General features: G+C 49.5%; 1 protein-coding gene across 1 annotated transcript in view; it reads right to left on the reverse strand.

The window, feature by feature from the left end:
* Positions 1 to 20643, reverse strand: part of CDCP1 (CUB domain containing protein 1) — a 55724-nt gene that overhangs the window by 5845 nt on the left and 29236 nt on the right. Inside the window, exons 3-7 of the mRNA XM_026500639.3 lie at positions 16849 to 17211; positions 15576 to 15944; positions 5013 to 5234; positions 3615 to 3995; positions 1268 to 1633 (exon numbers count right to left, since the gene is read on the reverse strand). Coding sequence (XP_026356424.2) covers positions 1268 to 1633; positions 3615 to 3995; positions 5013 to 5234; positions 15576 to 15944; positions 16849 to 17211 — 1701 coding nt within the window. The remainder of the gene's footprint in view (positions 1 to 1267; positions 1634 to 3614; positions 3996 to 5012; positions 5235 to 15575; positions 15945 to 16848; positions 17212 to 20643) is intronic.

Raw genomic sequence — 20643 nt, forward strand, 5'->3', positions numbered from 1 at the left:
GTTCCAACACTCTGGGGTGATCTGTGACTACCTTGGAATAAAGGCAAACATGGCCCCACCACGACTGCCCTGCCACACATGCATTTCCTCACTGGAGACTCTTGAGCAGATCCCGCAACTTTGAGCACGAGGCCTGCCACCGAGGGCATTCAGTGGATTCCCGTGTTTCATTGGACTCAGTAAAAAAATGCCAGCGCCAAGGGGCACGGAGGTGGCTCAGTCGCTTAAGCGTCTGACTCTTGATTTTGGCTCAGGTCATGATTTCGGGGTCATGAGATCAAGCCCAGCGTCAGGCTCTGCATTCTTAGCACAAAGTCTACTTGAGATTCTCTCTCCCTCTGCCCCTCCCCCTGCTTGCGCGAGCACACGCATGTGCGCACGCTTTCTTGTTCTCTAAAAATAAATAAATACAATCTTAAAAAAATAATGCCGGCACCAAGTTCTGTGTCACGCTTTCCAGGTCCCCACATTTGAATCCCCAACACTTAAATTCCCAATGATACTTCTGTGAGGTAGTTACTACTATCTACCCTCTAAGACGAGGAAGGTTAAGGGAGTGAAGAGTCTTCCCCTACGCCAGAGAGTAATAGTAAATGACAGTGATAGATGGATGATAAAATTGCCCTGGTTCTCCCCTCCTCCCCAAACATTGCCTTTTACTATGTGACTCTGCAGCTCCTCCCACCAAGAGGTGGAGTGTATTTGCTCACCCCTTGAATTGCGGCAGGCCCAAAGAATTCTGTAGAAGGGATGGTGTGAGTTCCTAACCCAACCATCGACAGACCTTGTATGCTTCCTCCAGACTCTCTTGGATCTCTCTGCCTCTGCCATGGGAGCAAGGCCTAGGCTGGAGTGTCAGGGAGCGTGGGGAGGAGAGCCAAGCAAACTAGTTATCCCAGCTGATCGTGGCTGGGCCCAGGAGTGTGAGAATGCATGGCCAAGGCCCGTGTGAGAATGCATGGCCAAGATCAGCAGAGTCCTCTAGCCCCCTGCAGCTGCCCACAAGTGCATGAATGAGAGAACCCAGATAAGCCCAGCTCACACCAGAATCGCCCAGCCAACATGTAAGCAATAATCAATGCTGTCTTTAAGCCAGTGAGTTCTGGGGTGGTTTGTTATGTAGCATTACTGATGCAAGTGCTGACTGATACATGCCAGCCAGGCCCCAAATCCCCATTTTCTGACTCACCTCCCAGGCTTGCCCCCTACCCTTCACCTGCCAATTTGCTGTCCAGCCCTACCCCCACAAGACCTTGTAGGCCCTTACCCATAGTCCTTGGGGTAAGCAACACCCAGAAGAACAGGTCCAGCTGCTTGCCACTCACAGGGCTGCAGTTGGAGATGTTGACCCAGAAGCTATGGTGGTGGAAGCTTGGCTTGGGGAGCACATCGTCCTCCAGGCTGAAGATCTCCTCGGCCTTGCTCCGCTGCTCCTGGATGATCATGAACGCACGCCCCGTCTGGCAGACAACGCCGGTCCGCTCCTTGAGGAAGGTCAGGCAGGCGACCTGGTTGCTGGGCACACTGATGTTCCAGGACACTGAGGTGAGTGACGGCAGGCCCCAGTCCCAGTTAGGGGTCCTCAGGTAGATCTTGCTTTTTGTGTTTGGGGTCACCGTGAAAACACCATCCTCTGCAGGAAAGGGGAGAGAAGCCATGCAAGATGTTTCACTGAATCAAAATGGATGTTAACCTATCTAGACTTTTCTAGAGTTTTCTGCAATGACAGAAAAGTTCTTCACAGGCTCATCTCGTTTTATTACGCTTCGCTCTATCGCGCTTTGCAGATTCTGCGTGTTTTTTTTTTTTTTTTTTTACAAATTGAAAGTTTGTGGCAACCCTGCATCGAGCAAGTCTGTGGCACCATTTTCCCAATAGCATTTGCCACTTTGTGTCTCTGTGTCCCGTTCTGGGGATTCTTGCAACATTTCAAACTTTTCCATTATTATATTTGTTATGGTGATCTGTGATCAGTGATTGCAACTTGCTAAAAGCTCAGATGATGGTTAGCATTTTTTAGCAAGAAGTTTTTTGTTGTTGTTTGGGGTTTTTTGTTTTTTCTTTTTGTTTTTGCTTACAAAGATTTTATTTTTAAGTAATCTCTACACCCAATGTGGGGCTCGACCGTACAGCCCCAAGATCAAGGGTCTCAGGCTCTACCAACTGAGTGAGCCACACACCCCGGCAATCAAGAAGTTTTAAATTAAGGCATGTAAGTTGTGTTTTTAGACACAGTGCTATTGCACACTTACTAGACTACAATATGGTGTAAATTGAACTTTCATATGCACCAGGAAACCAAAGAGCTCATTTCACTTGCTTTATTGCGGCGGTCTGGAACTGAACCCACAGTATCGCCTGGGTGCCCGTATCTGCACTGTCCAAGTGCATAGCCAACGCCATGTTGTGTCTGTGGAAGACCCGAAATGTGCTTGATGTGACTGAGGAGCTGAATTTTAAATTTTGTAATTGATTTAAGTATAAGCTGCCACACGTGGCCAGTGACTGTTGGTCAGCACAAGATTAGAGTTTCAGGTTAGGTGCTCAGGTCTTTTGAACAAAACCAATCAACCAAACAACAACAGAGAAACCCAGGCTAGTTCACCAAACCACTGGTTATCTCTGAAAGCTTCCTTTCAGAAACACCCTCGACAGAGCTAAGATTCACCCGACGCTCTGCTCCACGGTGGGACTGCTAGAGAGCGATTTCTGTTTCTGAGATTAAACTGCTTCCGGTTCTGGGAAAAATGGTAGAAATACGAAGCCGAAGACCTCCGAAAGACACACCACCTGAGCTTCCGGTGAGATGACACTCCAACGTTCCACACTGAGGAGGGTATGGCTTGTTTCCCAAGACTCCCCAGAAGGAGTTTCTCGGGGAGCTGGGGAGATTATCAGGCAGCCTGCACTGACCTTAATCTTATGGCCAAAGATTCTTCTCCCTCCCCACTCGGGTCTCTGGGAACAAAGTACGAAGTAAACCTCAGATAAAAGTCTTGGTCAATTTTTAAATGGCCTCTGAGTTGGACCCACTTGTAATGGCGACTGTGACTTTGAAAACCAACCATGGGAGAGCTCACCGTTGTGAGGGATGTAGACCCCACCGGCCTCGCAGGACGGGCTGCACCCCTGTGTTGAGAATAGGACCCTGGCGCTCCGGAGACCCATCTCTCCCCAGTCTGCCTTCCTCTGGGCACTCCACGCCACATGCCGAATTGCCAAAGCCCACTCACAAAAACGCCTGCGTAAGGATTTTCACGCTACCACCTTCCACATCTGGGACCCGGGACTATTTGGTTAGCTCTCACGGATGCCCCTGCTTGCTTCCAAAAAAGGCTTGAACCTGATTATTTGTTCTGCTACCTGCCAACTGTCACCTCCCACTGTCAAAGTCTTACTTCTAACTCCCGGGATTTTCCACACTAGGTGAATGGTGGAGTCTGGAGGAGGACACACCACCTTGCACATTTCTTGGGGAGAGGCCCAGCCCGCTCAGCTCTCCCTACTCTTGAAGTTGACAACTTAATGAAGACGATCACAGAAGCAAAATAAGAGGGATGCCCAACCAAGCCAGGGGCAGGGAGATGGGGAGGGAGAGGGGGAGACCTCCTTACCTTTGAAAAAGGGTATAAAGGACACGGTCAGGCCCTGCCTGGAGGCCTCTTGTTGGAAGCTGGGTGCAAAGGTGCGGAGGGTCACCGAGATGTTCTGTTTCACCTGGATCTGCTCAATGGAGCCTCCGGGGCAGAAGGAGCCGAAGTAAAGGTCCTGGCCGGGGACGGCGCCAGCCACCAGGTAGCTGAAGCTTGTGTTGCAGACCTTCTCTTGCGTGTGCTGCTGCAGCTTCTGGGAGGGCACCAGAGCCAGGCTCAGCTTGCCCTTGGGCACCAGCAGCCTCCAGGAGAAGTCGTGCAGCTGCACAGGCAGCTGGAGGATGTCCCCCGGCACCTGGAGGGAGTAGGACCTCCTGTGGCAGTACCGGTGGTCCGTGCAGCCTGGAAAAGAGAGGCTCGTGGTACCGGGCAGGGAGCAGACCGCCGTGTGTCCTCCCCAGCTGTAGAGACCGCCCCAGGCTTTCTTGCTTTTCCCTTTGGTCTCTCCTCTCCCACTCCGTCCCCCACTCCGGGCTCCCTGATGCTCCTTTGCTAGCTGCCCCTCTCTCCGTCTCACGTTCTTATTCTGCCCTAAGTTGGCACACCAACACCTGGGAAGTATTTAGGGTTGCGGTGTTCTCTTCCTGTGTGTCGGCCTCTTTTCTGTGTCTCTGAGTCTCAGATGCTAAGTATGGGCAGGGCAGGGCTTTTCCTCCATCCTGCTTCCCAACGTCCCCGACTATGGGGAGGTAGCTTGGGGCAGCAGTCAGAGCAGGGATGGCATCGGGGAGGTACCAGCTGGCACCCCAGCTCTGCCACTTCCTAGCGGGGAAGGCTGCCTCGCGTCTTGTGGCCCCAGCGGCTGCATCGTAGAAACTCTAAGAGTATCCATGTTGGAGGTCCTGCCGGCCCAGCGGGGAGGGGACTAGGGGTTTTGCTGTTCTCCATTCATCAAACATTTATTACGTGACTAATACATGTCCAGCACCACCAGGGGCTAAAGGGACAAAAAAATGGAACAAGCCACAATTCTTGACCTCAAGACTCTCGGTCTCATGCAAGAGGAGACAAGTGCACGGTGAGTCTGGAGGCGGGGATGGGGAATATGGGGGGCGGGGAGGCTACACAGAGGAGAGGATCTCAGGAGAGATGCTGGAAGGCTGGGCAGAGGACACAAACATGACCTCGCGAGTGCCATGCACTTCTGAAGGATGCCCGCTCCCACTGAGGCTCTGGTCCTAGCGGGGCACGTCCCCACCTCACTATCTGCTGCCCGCCCTTGCTCACTCTGCACCGAGGACGACATCTCGGATCACACTATGTACAGCCCACCCAGCAGACCCCACTAAGAAGACATGGCAGCGGGGCAGCGAGAGCGGCCCATGGCGACGGAGGATGGTGCTAACCAGGGGGGCGTACTTATGGTTTTCTCGGCGTTCATCCACAGGCGAGTCAGGTTATCACAAAGGAAGGAGATCCTGTGTTTGGAGCCGGAGGTCAGGGTGAGGTTGTTGCTGCAGGTCCGAGACTCCAGACACACGAAGCAGCCAGGGACAAACTTGCGGCTAAGCTTGATGGGCCGTGGCTCAATGGTGAGCGACATGGCCTGCTCGTTACTCAAGTCGACCAGGTAGATTTTATCTGAAACCACGAAGGGAAAACAGGGCTGAAGCAGGGATCAGCAGCCGCCCCGCAAAAGGGCGAAAATTAGCACAAAACCTCTCAAGGCTGTGGACCATTGGAAACATGTTTTATTATTATTTGTTTTTTAATTATTTATTTATTTTTTTATTATGCCATGTTAGTCACCATACAGTACATCATTAGTTTTTGATGTAGTGCTCCATGCAATATGTGCCCTCCTTAATACCCATCACTGGGCTAGCCCATCCCCCCATCCCCAACATGTTTTATTATTAAGAGAATATACAAGCGGGTGCCTGGGTGGCTCAGTCAGTTAGGCATCTGCCTTCGGCTCAGGTCATGATCCCAGGGTCCCGGGATCGAGACCCACATCAGGCTTCCTGCTCATTGGGGAGTCGGCTTCTCCCTCTCCCTCTGCCCCTCCCCCGTTTGTGCATTCTCTCTCTCACATAATAAAATCTTGAAAAAAAAAAAGAACATACAAGAACTTTAGAAGAAATTTAAAAAGAAAAATAATGGCCTGAATTTCTACCACCCATATTTAACTGTTTTTACTTCTTCGAATTCATTTTAGTCCTTGTTCATAAGCATGCATATTTTCAACTGCTTAAGAGTAGAGTATATACAAAATTTTATACTCAGCTTTTACTTTATTACTTTCCACAGGTTTACTTATTGTTCCATACAGTTTTCATATTCACGAGTCTTTGAAAATATTCACTAATTTAGTGGCTGTGTGATAGTTAACACGTGAGACTTACCGCTGTTTATTGAAATATTCTCCTGCTACGAAGAGTAATTAGCAGCAAGGTGGCATTAGCATGGGGATAGAAGATTCAGAGATATTATATTTCTTCACAGATGTTATTATTCACAGATATTACTCGATCAATATTATAATTTAGTCTCTAATAAGTGCTATATTTCAAATAAATGAGAAAAAGATGAACCACTCCTGTCTGGGCCAGACCTGTTTCTCCCATGAGTAAAAGAATAAAATAAGACTGGTATTTCAAAGCAAAGAGAATATCCTTATACATGTGGAGTGTAAATTATAAAAGAAAAAAAGATTTAGGGATCTGACAATTGGTACCAAAACACTGAAGGACAAGGGACACATCGGGAGGAAATACTTGTCAGATGGATGGATTGAGCAGCTCACAGAGAGGGAAACTGAAATGTTCACATATTCAAAATATAAAGAGCTCTTGGTATCACTTGTGATATCACTCGTCATCACAGAAAAGCAAATTAAAACGAAGAGTAGAAGGTGAGGATGAAAGCCTGCACCCTTGGGACCCCCGCGGTGTGACCGGGGACTATTTGCCTGTGTTTGCACGGCAGCTCCGGAACTGTGGAAAACCGGACACCATGTAATATGGGAAGGGTGAAATACTCTGGAACATTCCTGAACAGAATATTATTTAGCACTTAGAAAGAAACAGGGAGATCTAGGGGTGTCTGGATGGCTCCGTCGGTGAAGCGTTTGCCTTCAGCTCAGGTCGTGATCTCAGGATCCTGGGATTGAGTCCCACACTGGGCTCCCTGCTTAGCGGGGAGTCTGCTTCTCCCTCTCCCTCTCCCTCTCCCTCTGCCGCTGCCCCTGCTTGTGCATACGCTCGCTCGTTCTCTCCCTAATAAATATATAAAATCTTAAAAAAAAAAAAAGAGGGAGATCTAAATACACTGATCTAAGAACTTCCAAGATACAGTACTGACTAAAACAGCCAGCGTAGAACAATGTGTACACTACGACACCGTTCGATTACACAATCTCGGCATCAAATGTAATCGCTACTTCTAAGTGTATATACTTACGTATGTAAATGAAGAGAAACAAGATCTGCAGAGAAATATAACAAATCCGTACCTGTCGTTACCCCAGGAGAGGAGCCAGGAGCAGGGCATCACACACTATTTGGAATCCCTCTGCTGGCTGACTGAGCTTCTCGAGGGTGATCTGACCAGACTGCTTCCTGGGGAACCCGTAACAACTGCATGTTCAAGTCTCTTCTCTTGGGTTCGTTGGATTCCCCCAAAGAAGAGCCCACCACCCACCAAATGGAGGAAACACTCTCAGGGCTTCCCACGAAGGAAGCAGGATGGGGCCTCGAGAGTCAGCACATCAATCTTACTCAAGCCACCTGTGTCCAGCACCTTTACCTTCAGTGCAACTGGGATCTTTGGGTCAAAAACGTCCCTTCTCCAGGGAAGAGACTCCTATCTTCCGTTGCCTGGGGGAGGAGTGTTCCGGGGCTGCCTGGTGGATCTGGGGCTGGCGTGGCTTCTCCCACTTTTAGTCCCTGTTCTGAAGGTGACTTGTTGCCAAATCCTGCCTTTGAACGTTTCTTCTCGGTGTTTCCCACTGTGGGATTGGATTCTGCACTTTCAGGTCTGCTAAATCCTTACTTCTCTGCGTCCCATGCTGGGAAATGTTAGAACATTGTTTCCTTTCCATTTATCATTTCCCTTGGAATTTATGCTTTTAGAAATGTTTTAAATGCCATTACAGTCTGGTTTAAGAAGGAAGCCAGTCTCTCTTTAATGGGAAGTCCTCATTTTTCAATTACTTGTCTGCTTTTCCCATCAGAAAGTGAACTTTAGGGCTCTCTATAACCTGCATTATCTGGCACATGGTCAAGAGCCCATGATGCGTCAGGTTGTTAATCCTCATGATATCCTTGAGAGGGAGTGTGTCAGTCAGCTCAGGCTAAACTATGCTGCAGTAACAAATGGTCCCCAAATCCAAAGGGTTAAAATAACAAAGAATTATTTTTCATTCACTTTACACATCCATTGTGAGCTGGCTGTAGCGCTCTTTAAAAAAGCATTTTTTAAAAAAAAGAGCATGTCTTTTTAAATCTTTTTTTTTTTAAGATTTTATTTATTTATTTGAGAGAGAGAGAAAGAGCATGAGCAGGGGGAGAGGCAGGCTCCCCACTGAGCAGGGAGCCTGACATGAGGCTTGTTTCTAGGACCCCGGGATCAGGACGTGAGCTGAAGGCAGACGCTTAACCAACTGAGCCACCCAGGTGCTCCATGTCTTTTTAATTCTGAGGTCTGGGCCAAAGGAGAAGGCTCTGTGACACATCAGTCCCCTGACAGTTTGAAAGGTGAACCACAGGATAGGTGCTGAAGCTTCTGCTTGGAAGGGGAAACACTCACTTCTGCTCATATTTCATTGGTAGAAGCAAACTCACGTGGCCAAGTGTGTAGCCAGTGGGGTAGCGAATCTAATCTTGCCCCGGAAGGGGTGGTGAAGATTTTGGAACAAATACACAATCTAGCATAGCAGGCTTCATCACACCCAGTTGACAGACAGGGAAACTAGGGCCAGGAGATGGTGAGACTAGGATCCAAGTTCACATCTTCCGGATTACAAAGCCTGTGCTGTTTCTGCGATGCTCTTGGCCTCTGTGGACCTCAGCTTCCTCTTCTCTGGCAGGTGGCCGTGCAGAGGAGACAAGAAACCGTGGGAACCCTGGGCCTGGTTTCCGGAAGCTCAGATATGGATGATGCCCCTTCCGAAAAAACCTACCAACGGCCATCTGATCCCAAGATGCGAGCAAAGTTGTCCCTTGATGTGCATTAGAAATGCACCAAATTTGTCAGACTTGCTTTAGTTCAAAGACAGTTCTTTAAATATTGATGGAAGGCCTGTTTTTACGACCCACACGGTACTCCAGCGATGGTCTGCAACCATAAATGGACCTTTCCTTTGGGACGCTCAAAGTTTAGATTTGTTTAAGGTAATACGGCTTTCAACATGTCGATTTTATAAACTACAAATCTGAAGCTTAGAAAGGTTAAGTAACTTGTCCCAAGTCACAGAGCAAGCCAGGAGCAGCCTGACTCCCAAACTCGCTAACCCCTGGCTGCAGCTTTCCTGGACTTTTCTGTCGTGTAATTTACATACAGTAAATGCACGGTTCCTCAGTGTTCAGTGTGATGAGTTTTGTCAACTGTACACATCCGTCATATTTATCACCCAGAGCAAAATCGAGAACATTTCTATTACCCCAGAAAGGTCCTTTGTGCCCCTTTCTGATCAATTTTGCTTGACTTCTAGTCATGCCCCACAAAGGCCATGACTCTCTGATTTCTATCATTGCAGATTTCGCCTGTCCTAGAAATTCCTATAAATGGAATCATAGGATATATACTCTCCTGTCTGGCTTTTTCCCCTCAGGAAAATGTATTTAAGTCTCCTCCATGTTGTTGTGGATATCAGTCGCTTTTTCCTTGTCATCGCAGAGTGGTGTCCCAAAGAATGAATATACCACACTTGCTTGCTCCTAGATTGACGGAGATTTAGGTTGTTTCCCATGATGAGTAAAGCTGCTGTATACATATCCTTTTATAGGTCTTTGAGTAGACTTACGGTTTCATTTCTCTAGATTGTTCTCTCAAGTGACTGTGCCTTTGTACCCTCCTGCCAGCCGTGTGTCCGGGTTCCAGGGCCCCACGTTCTTGCCAACATTTGGTTTCACATTTTAGCCGTTCTGCTGGGTGCGGAATGGTCCCATGCTTTCAGAGTTCATATTTCTTTTGAAGGTCACTGTAGAAGGATCAAGGACAGTGATGAGACACCCCACACTTGAGCCAAAACAGACAGTGGAGTTTGTTGAGGAAAACAATCCTGATTCTGGGGCAAGATGGACCTTGCTCCGCGGGGAGCGTCAGGAGGACCCTGGCCCCCGGGTTCACACATCGCCAGGTATCTGGCTTTCCAGTTCTACAGACACATCCCATTCGTTAGTCATTTGATGTGGCTCCTTTCCACAGTTTTGGTTGGCTCTCGGGGTAGACACGGTAAATTCCCACGCTGCCGAAGGCTTGTGTTCACAGGTGGCTTCAGGGGTCTGGACAGGAGGGAAGGAGGCAGCTCTCACCTGTCACAGGTGAGGTGGGTGCTTTAAAGGGAAACGTCAGTATCTACATTTGTGAATCTATAAAAAGATAAGGCAGATTTTACTCATTGTCTCCTGTTTGCTGACAAGTTGCCTTATCCTACCCTCCCCAGGAGGAGGACGATAGGTGTGAGTGTCACCAGTTCACAGCAGAAAGAGACGTCAGAGAGGTTCCAAGTATTTGCTCAAGGTTAGGAACTAATAGATGTTTCCCATGGCAAGAGATCCCATATTGTTTCTACAACACTGCACGTTTCCTTCCTGTAATAAACACTTGAGCTGGGGGTTTGAAAAGACCTTTGCTCACCCTCCCAAAAAAAAGACCACCTTTCACTATTTGATACTTCCTGACACTGGAAACCCTTGGGATTAGCTTCTTGCCTGAAGTTTCAAAAAGACCCCTAACAATTTTTGTAGAACCTGCAGATAGTATGTATGTATGTATGTATGTATGTATTTATTTATTTATTTATATTTTGGAGTGTGTGTGGGGGGCTGGGGGGCAGAGGGAGAGGGAGAGAGAGAATCTTAAGCGCAGAGCTGGATATGGGGCTCGATCTCACGACCCTGACATCATGACCTGAGCTGAAATTAAAAGTCGGATGCTTAATCGACTGCGCCACCCAGGCGCCCCGAGATTTCTTGCTTTAAAATAAAAATGGGCTCCACGGGAATAAGTCAGAGGTCACAGTACGCGTCGACTCTGCCAGGGCAAATGTAAGACTCACCGAGCTTGAGTTACCCAACAAAAACCAAAACCAAAAACGGAGTCCACATTTCGTTAAGGGCTCCAGGTGGCTTGTGGGGATTTATAGAAGCTGAAAAAGAAGCCATACGACTTTGCCCAACCAGCATTTACTCAGACCAGTTAATGGAAGCACACTGTGGAACAAGCTGGAAACTCCTGTTCATCCACCTTAGTTGAGTCATGATAACCCAGAAGCCCATGGGTTTTGAAGAAACTAGTCTGGTATTTTCAGAGCAAGTGAACATACCTTCGAAAAGCTGGAGGAGAATGCATGAAGCAGCAGGCTAGCGGTCTGCTCTGGCTAAAGGGAACCGTATAGTGGGGCAAACTACTATGAATTTGTGTAATCAGTACCCGCAGGGCCACTTGAACCTTGCAGAAATGATACAAAAAGAGGAACAGCCTGCAGGAGACAATAGAGACCTTGTTTACCGTGACTATCAGGATGAAACTCCAAGAGGGACAAAATTATCTTGTATAGCTCCAGGAAATGATGGGGCACTAACACCAGGTATGACAGGGTAGTACAGTTGACCCTTGAACTGTGTAGGGGTAGGGGCGCGGACCCCCTCCCACAGTTGAAAATGTCCATAAAACTTTTGACTCCCCCCAAAACAACTAAAATAGCCTCCTGTCGACCAGAAGCCTTATCAATAACAGAGTTGATTAACATATATTTTCTATGTCATGTGTATGATGTACTGTATTCTTACAATAAAGTCAGCTAGAGAAAAGAAATTAAGAAAATCATAAAGGGGGTGCCTGCCTTCAGCTTGGGTCATGATCTCGGGGTCCTGGGATGGAGTCCTGCATCATCAGGTTCCCTGCTCAGCGGGGACCCTGCTCTCTCTCTCCTTCCGCTCCTCCCCCGGCTCATGCTTGCTCTCTCTCTCTCTGTCAAATAAATAAAATCTTTAAAAAAAAAGAAAATCATAAGGAAGAGAAAATACTTTCATGGTATTAGATTGTATTTATTGGGGAAAAAAAAGTCTTTGTATAAGTGGACCCATGCAGTTCAAACCTGCGTTGTTCAAGGGTCAACCGTATTGTACTATCAAAAAATAAAAAAGAGAGTGCAGAATAGAACACTGAAAAATAAGATTTGTTTGGTAGAGATGAAGGTGAACCGAGCTCTGGAACCGGGCTGAGCTGTGTGCATTGGACAACATAAGTCGTCAGGGCTCACAAACATGGTCTCAAGAGGCCAGATGGGTTACTCCTCAGACCCAGGGCAGCCCACATTCCTCATCCCACGACACAGGATGTCTGTGGTCAAGCCGTGGAAAGACACCCCTGTAGGACTCCACCGGGTCTACTCTGTGTCTAAGTGGAGCCTATCTGATATTCTTGAGCAAAGTAGAGAGAGGGTGGATAGCAGGGTTTTGGGGAGCAGACAATTAGGTTCAAGGTAACACCTGCCTGCTCCCCACCTGAAGAGATTGTTTTTATTTTATTCCTTTTGCAGCGTGGGCCCACTGTGGTCAGGTCCCGCTGTGGATGACGAGGGTCCTGGGTGCTGGCTGGGCTCTGATGGCTGCCTCCGCCCTTGCTGAGGCTTTGGCTTTGCGTGGTTGCTGTTGACAGCCCATCTCTAGGCTTGAGGAGGTCTCCTGCTCTTCTTTCTCAGGCTCTTCCCCTCATCTGACTTCCTGGAACAGCCAGTCTCCCGGGTGCCCCCACTGAGGCATAGCCACCTGCCCCTTCCGACGGGCTGTGCCACTGGATCCTGCTGGTTCTTGAGTCCCTTTGGGCAAGAGGCTGCCTCCTGAGATTAGGATAAGGATTTATGTGCCAGAAACTGCGGTGGGTATGGGAAGATATAGGAATAAGACAGATTTCTGACTGGGAGGAGTTTGGTGGGACACAGCCATGCAGATTGATAAATACAACACGGTGTGTGACGAATGCAATCCCTCCCCTGAGCGCTGTTGGAGTAGTGGTTTTGGTTTGGGCAGTTGTTTCCTCTCCTGGGGGCAGAGGGGGACAAGCGAGGGGCAAGAGGCCCTGGCCCAGGCTCAGGGAGGTGCAGCAGGAGGGAGGTCTCCACGGGGGACCAGCGGTAGGATGTTTGGCTCCGCACTCGTGGGGGAAAGAAGGGCAGAGGCTCCTACCCAAGGGGCTCAATCTCTTGAAGCCCCTCCCCACCCCAAGCTGCTTCTTTCTCACCTCCAAGGCCAAGAAAGAGCAGAAAAAGCACACAGAGCCCGACTGTGGCAATGAGGGGCACCAACCATCCGGGCCTCCCGCGTTGGTTGGAAAGCACCAGGCTCTGCCATGAGTCTCTCCCTGGACTTCCTGCCAGCCTCCCGCAACCCTGAACCCCGTGCCACACCAGTGAAACTCCTGTGAAGTGACCTCCTGCCTATCTCTTCTGGGTCGTAGTCTATCTCCAAGGACAAGTGCTCTGTCTTTTTCAACCCTGTATCCCTTCCTTGATCCAGAACTCTGCGGGACAACACTCAAAGAGCGCTTACGACCCGCCAGGCACTGTGCACCTCATTTCATCCTGCAAACACCCCTACGACGGTGGGCCCATCCTCTCTATGTTAAGATGGGGAACCGAGTCACACACAGGTTAAGCGCCTGGCCCACAGTCACTTGGTAAGTAGGGGATCCGGGATTCAAATCCACACGGGTAGACCCTACACTCTACCTGAAGCCGTGACACCACCAAACAGTGTTAAACTGCAGTTAACCGCTCTTTACTTACCTGGCAACTAAAGCCAGACCCTTCTTGACACTGGTTTAACAATTCAAGGAGTCACGAATCAACTCAGCTCTTGTTCCGGGAAATGCAGTAAACCGGCCGCACTCACCACAGCGGAGACGATAAATCCCTCGGTCTCCTAACCTCAAACCCACACCGTCTCCAGATGCTTGCGTGGCTGTTTTCAACATTGCGATGATGAAATTGTGACAGTGGAATCACAAAAATGTGTCAGCGGACACACACACACACACACACACACACACACACACACACACACAGTGACGCCTTCTACACGGTTATTGTAAATCAAAAGGCGTTGTCTTAGGTTACCTGGGGCTGCAGCTTCCGGAAAAACCCAGAAGGTATTCCCGAGGCAGCCGGGCAACCCCTCCGGCGGGTCCCACACTGTCGCTTTCCAGATGTTTATCGGCTCTATGAAATAAACGTCTCCTGTTTCCACTTAACCATTTCTGCCTGGCTCCGCCTACTTCCTGGAAGTAAATACTAAGGAAAACAAGGCTGAGACTCGGTCCTCGAGACAGAACACACTCTGAGCCCATGTCACCGGCTCAAGACGACTTGTCACACACTTGTTCCTTCAGACTCCAGCAGAGAGACGGGATCCAGGAACAGCCCCTCTGAACTTGTCTTGTACCTTTGATTTCAAGATCCACACTGCTCCCCACGGAGCAAAGTTCAAGGAGGCGCTCGCCCTCAGGGGCTGATCTTGTATTTACACGACCCTGAGGGTGAGCGTCTCCAGAAGAGCAAAGCCTCAGAGGGGGTGCCTCCTTCCACGTTGCATGCTGGGCACTTTGCCCTAGTCCTGGCCCTGACTCACCTTCTCTGGATTCATGGCATCTCAGAACCTCGTTCTCACCAACCCACCTGGGGTTCAGAATGGTCCAGAGCACAGGCTCTGGGTTCTGAGTTTGCTCTGCTCCTGACAAGCTACGTGACGCGGGGCTAGTTCCAAACGCTCTCTGAACGTCCTGGTTTTTCACCAGTAATTGAGGATAATTCCTGCCTCCCCGTAGGGCTGTAATAAGGGTTAGCTGAGGCTAAGTGGCGTGCTTAGGTCAGGGCTTGGCATGGAGTGTGTGCATGGTATGGGGCACTTGGCCAATTAAACAGGGTTCATTATCATTATCACTGCTGACGGTGCTGGTGCCATTCTGGTTCACCCTGAGGGTCAAGACATGTGATCTAGAAAGTAACCTTCTGGGGATGCCTGGGTGGCTCAGTCAGCTAAGAGCCCAACTTTTGATTTTGGCTCAGGTCATGATCTCAGGGTGGTGAGATGGGGCCCTGCGTCAGTCTCTGCGCTGGGCGTGGAATCTGCTTAAGATTCTTTCTTTCCCTCTGCCCCTCCCCTCACTGCTCATGCTCTCTCTCTAAAAAAAAGAAAGGAAGGAAGTGAGAGAGAGAGAAAGAAAAAAAAAGAAAAGAAGGAAGAAAGAAAGAAAAGAGAAGAGGGGCGCCTGGGTGGCACAGCGGTTAAGCGTCTGCCTTCAGCTCAGGGCGTGATCCCAGCATTCTGGGATCGAGCCCCACATCAGGCTCCTCCGCTATGAGCCTGCTTCTTCCTCTCCCACTCCCCCTGCTTGTGTTCCCTCTCTCGCTGGCTGTCTCTATCTCTGTCAAATGAATAAATAAAATCTTAAAAAAAAAAAAAAAAGAAGAGAAGAAAAGAAAGAAGCCTTCCAACACTTTTGTTAAAAACCACAGCCTGAATGCAAGTTTGCCTCTGCTCCTTACGGTGTTGGAGTGGAGCAGCATGCCAGGCGCTCACCAATGAGCCTGTCTCACCGCCTGGCAACGCACTTCCCGAAACTCTTATAGGGTCCAGAGTCCAAGTGCTCCGGGAGCCACAGATAAGAAATAGGAAGGGAACCTCACGCCAAGCAGACTATCCAGGAAGGAAAGAAGGAGCCGGAGGGGGAGGGGAAAGGAAAATGGGGCTCACTTACTGCTTTCATTTTGTGGACGCTGGACCAAAACTTGAAACTGCAGCCGGAGGATCCCTGGATTTTGGGCATCTTGGTCACAGCCCTGCAGAGACAGGTTGAAGTTCCCAGCCATGTTCCCGGGCTGCTTGTCCTCCAGCCTGAACACCTCGGGGTTGGTGGTGGAGCCCGGGATGTAGTACTCGACCCGCTCCTCCTTCTTCTCGCAGTTGGAGACGTTGAAACGAAGGAAGGAGACGCTGGCCCGCAGGTGCGGGGGAATGACAAACTGCCACGTCATGAGCTCGTCCTCGGGGAAGCCATCTGGGTAGTTGGCAGACATCAGAGTTGCCGAGCCTTCACCCTCAAACACAGATTCGATGATGCACAGTCCTGTTGGGCAGAGGACCCCAACGAGAAAGAACAGGAGGCGATTAGACCGTCACGGCTGTCCATGCCTGGGAGGCAGCAGGGTTAGGAAGCCGTGACAGCGACACTCAGGTCCTGAGCTCTGCATGCGGTCTTTTCCCGGATACGCATACATCAGTGGTGAGTGATTAAATGCTGAATGACCGACCCAGCCGGGGGGGAAAACAAAGCCCTAATCTGTAACGCCTGCCCATTTCCTTGTTGTAAATACTCCTACCACGGCTGATTCCAAGCCGCCAACAAGATATGGATGCGGAGTTCGGAGCAGACGGGCAGTAGCTCCCCGCTGTATGTACCCACAGAGGTACCATCGACCCCAATAACCTCAAGAGCACAGATGACAGTGAAATGTCGTGAAATAATGAGGAAGTGTTGAGTTCTGAGCCTCTAGTACCTTTGTTTCTAAACGAATTTACTTTATAAGTTTACATCATGTATTTCTATGAATGGCTCTGTTTGGCATCAGCCCCCAAAATGCCTGAACATTCAAACTTCAGCTGTCACTAACAGGTGTGAACCGGCTCTGGCACACCAAGGATACAATTACCGGAAACGTGAAAGGGCTGGAAGACGGGACAAAGAACTCAGCAACGGGGTCATCAAGGGAGGTCTGTGGAGCCAATGCCACTTCAGGTTCTGAAAACAAACCTTACGGGCCCAGAGGACCGAGGAAAGAGGGTGGCCACACAGTTTGTTTACTAGAAAAGGGTGGGCTCACACCAGGAGATCCACACCACTTCCGCAAGCGTGGGATCTTCCTTCGAGGTATTCAGGTTGAATCAAACAACAGTGCACATATCTGCCCGGTTCTGACCTAGAGCAGGGGGCGGGGCTTGCAGGTTTCCTGGGGATGGAGGGGCATGCTCACGTTTTATGGAAGACCGGTTTGCGATGCTGAAGCCGGAGACGTTGCGGTTGTGGAACCAGGGCAGGTGTAAGGCCATTTTCACCCCTTCTTGCATTTTGATGCGGGACACGGTGCCGTTGCTGCAGAAGGTCCCGATCTTGACCGCGGTGGCATCAATGCGGCCGGTGATGGAGTGAGTGACTCCGTCTGGACAGCTCTCCCCAGGCCCGATCTGCCTCAGGCGAGGGATGGAGAACTGCAGCTCTAGACCAATGCTCTTGTGAGCTTTGACGTCCCAGATGAAGGTTCTGTTGAGGGTGGGCAGCGCCGATGCTGGGGGCTGAAGATGGACCTCCCCAAATGGACAGGGGCCTGACATGCAGTCTGAAACACAGTCACAAAAGCAAGCTTGGTCACGAACGCTACCAGGCCACTCCTGGCCTCTCCTGACCCCTGGAGCAGATGCTGCCCCTGCCCCCCTGCCCCGCTCCCCCAGGCAGAGGCACGATCTCTGGGCCGTGTCAGTGTCGGTGGCCAAGAGCTCACTCTTCTCTGGGGAAGTGCCTCGGCTGGCGGGGGAGCCCCCTTGGGCCAGAGAGCCTGAAGGGTCGAACTGCACGTCCTGCCCTCCCACGGTGGGTAGCAGCCCACAGCCAATCACTGCTCCCCAAGGCAGGGGCGAACAAGCCTGACCTCGCTTCAAGCGACAACCTGGCGCTGTCACTTATAGGCCCGCATCGGCCTGTGGCTACACGTCAGCTAAAACCACACCTCTGCTTACTTCCTCCCTTGGCTCTATTTTCTCACGGCTTCCTTGTTTCGAGGGCACCCTCTGGACAAATGACTGAAAGATTCCTGTGTCAGGCTCTGCTTCCAGAGAACCAGATGCAAGACGCCTCCTAACTACCGTGTTTTCCAGCCTTAGTAAGCCGGACGGAGGCCCCTTGCCATGGAACCCAGGCTGTGGGATACCCCACGTACCCTTGGGTCTGAAACAGTCATGGTTTCACAATTGCGAAGGCACGGTGCCGAGCTCCGCCTTTTAAGACTGGTTTTCCCATCGACGGACTCATCAACGTACTGAGTACTCTGAACTTACAACCCCCTGTACGCCTGGAATCCCGAGGCACAGTTATCATTTTGCCTCGGGGCTGTCATGCCGCTGTTTTATGAGCAGTGCAGTTGAACTTTTCTTTTTTTTTTTTTTTTAAGGCTAACAGCTAATGACAGGCTTTGGTGCCTTTCGTTTCCTAAGTCTTTTATTTTTATTTTATTTTATTTTATTTTTAAAGATTTGATTTGTTTATTGGATAGAGAAAGACACAGCGAGAGAGGGAACACAAGCAGGGGGAGTGGGAGAGGGAGAAGCAGGCTCCCCGCTGAGCAGGGAGCCCAATGCAGGGCTCAATCCCAGGGCCCTGGGATCATAATCTGAGCCGAAGGCAGACACTTAACGACTGAGCCACCCAGGCGCCCCTCCTATGTCTTTTAAAGCAAAGCAAGAAACGTTGCTCTTTCAAGGAGGAAATGAGCCTGCAGAAGAAGGGACAGAAGGCAGACAGAACAGGGAGACTTGGTTGTGTCCCGTGCAGGCAGTCTGAACGGTGCGGGGGCTTCTGGCCACTGGAACAGGAAATCTTCCCACCCCTAGTGCTGCTCCAGTGCGGGGTCTGAAAGGACTGCCAGCGCAAAGTGGGATCACGGGAGAATTTCCCAGCTGGCCAGGACCTCCCAGGTCATTCCTGCCCGAGCTCTCAATTTGGCAAGGCGGTCCTGGAGTCTGGGTGACAAGTGTGTTTGCAGCATACGCAATCCCAGGACGAACGTCCAAGCTGTGTTTGGTCCACCTGAGTTCTTGCCAACACATCGTGCTGCCTAACCCACGAGACAGGGTGAGATGATAAGGTGAGGAAGGTGGCTAAAATTAGACTTTCTGTGTGTGGGTAAAGATAGGGCCTGTTTTTAGGAGCTCAAGGAAACTTCATTATATCAAGCCACCTCTGGGGCACCTGGGTGGCTCAGTCGGTTGAGTGTCTGCCTTTAGCTCAGGTCATGACTTGGGGGTCCTGGGATTGAGCCCTGCATTGGGCTCCCTGCTCAACAGGGAGTCTGCTTCTCCCTCTCCCTCTGCCCTTCCCCTCGATCGTGTTCTCGCTCTCTCTCAATTGAATAAAATCTTTAAAAAAAAAAAAAAAGAGCTACCCCTTCCAGGGCTTTCCAGCCACACCTCCAATGTACCCAGGGCCATAGGGATTGCCTCCTTCCGTGCTCTAGAATGGGGTCAGCAAATCACAGCTCATGGGCCCAGTCCAGTCCGATCCCCGCCAGCAAGCATAAACACGTGAGACATCATGGCCCAGACGTTTCCCTGCTGTCTGAGGCTGATTCCATCTTGTAAGAGCGGAGCTCAGTGCTTGGGACAGAGACAATCTGAGGTATTTACTATCCAGCCTTTTACGGGAAAGATTTGCCAACCCTCCTCTGGAAAGGTTTAAATATAGGAACTTAGCTTCTCCTTGACGTTTTCTAGGGTCCTCTAGGACACCGTGTCTAACTAACCCGAACCCTGCGTTCCTTCATCTTGGACACGGTTTCCAATTTCCTCCTTGGTTATTTATTTATTCAGGTCTCCTAACTTTCTGGCAGTCAATCTGGCTCATTACATTTTCCCTGGAAAGGATTTCTTTTATTCAGATTCCCACACTTATTATCATAATGGTGTACATCGTCTATTTTAGAAGTCACCTCTGTAAATGTCATTCAGTCAACACTTATCCTTTCAATGCTGTATCTCCGTATGTTCGCTTTCTTTTCTTCCAGGGGACTAGTCAGAGATTTGTCTATTTAATTAGTCTTTATAGAGAACAGTGCCTCAGCTTTAGTTACTAGGTGTAGTTTTAAAGCTGCTGATAATTACTTTAATTTCCCTCTTTTTAAAAAGATTTTATTTTAGAGTGAGCAAGAGCTAAGAGCAAGAGCTAAAGAGAGAGAGAGAGCACAAGCAGAGGAAGCGGCAGAGGGAGAGGGAGAAGCAGATTCCCCACTGAGCAGGGAGCCTCACGCAGGACTCGATCCCAGGACCCTGGAGTCATGACCTGAGCTAAAGGCAGACGCTTAACCGACTGAGCCACCCAGGCGCCCTCCTTTCGTTTTTCTGAACTTCTTCCTAAGGTTCATTTTACTCCCTTTTCTTGCTTATCTATTGCCTGATTCATTTATTTTCAATAAAAGACAAAAGAGATTATCTGAGTATGGCTTTGATTGGACCCCAAATAGTGTTCTCCTTCTTGTTACTACACCTAGGTTCCTAGCTGGCGTGCCCGCCTTAAAGATTCTACGTTTAATTCTTTCTGCCTGGTGATTATATCGTATGTCAATCTCCTATCCCGAATTCAAATTATGAGGAATAACAATAATCCCAAATAGTTTGTTACCTTGTGTGTCAAACATTTTTAGTCCATTAGTTTATTTCACCCTCAAGAGAGCCCTGTTGGTTGGTACAATGACTTTTCTTTTACAGAAGAAAAAACCGAGTCACAAAACGGTTAAGAGACTTATATGAAGCCACGTGAAGAGCTCACATGATCAGAAGCCTAAGGCTTGAAGCCAGACCCAGCTCCCACAGCCTCAAAGCTGTTTTCCCCACTGCGCCTCTTGGACCCACCTCTCTACCCTTACATCCTCAACCTTCCAATTTCTTTCCTTTCCCTTCTCTTCCTTCCTTCCTTCCTTCCTTTCTTTCTTTCTTTCTTTCTTTCTTTCTTTCTTTCTTTCTTTCTTTCTTTCTTTCTTTCTTTTCTTTCAGATTTTTAAAGT

Source organism: Ursus arctos, unplaced genomic scaffold, assembly GCF_023065955.2.
Source record: "Ursus arctos isolate Adak ecotype North America unplaced genomic scaffold, UrsArc2.0 scaffold_14, whole genome shotgun sequence".
In the NCBI taxonomy this organism is placed as follows: domain Eukaryota; kingdom Metazoa; phylum Chordata; class Mammalia; order Carnivora; family Ursidae; genus Ursus; species Ursus arctos.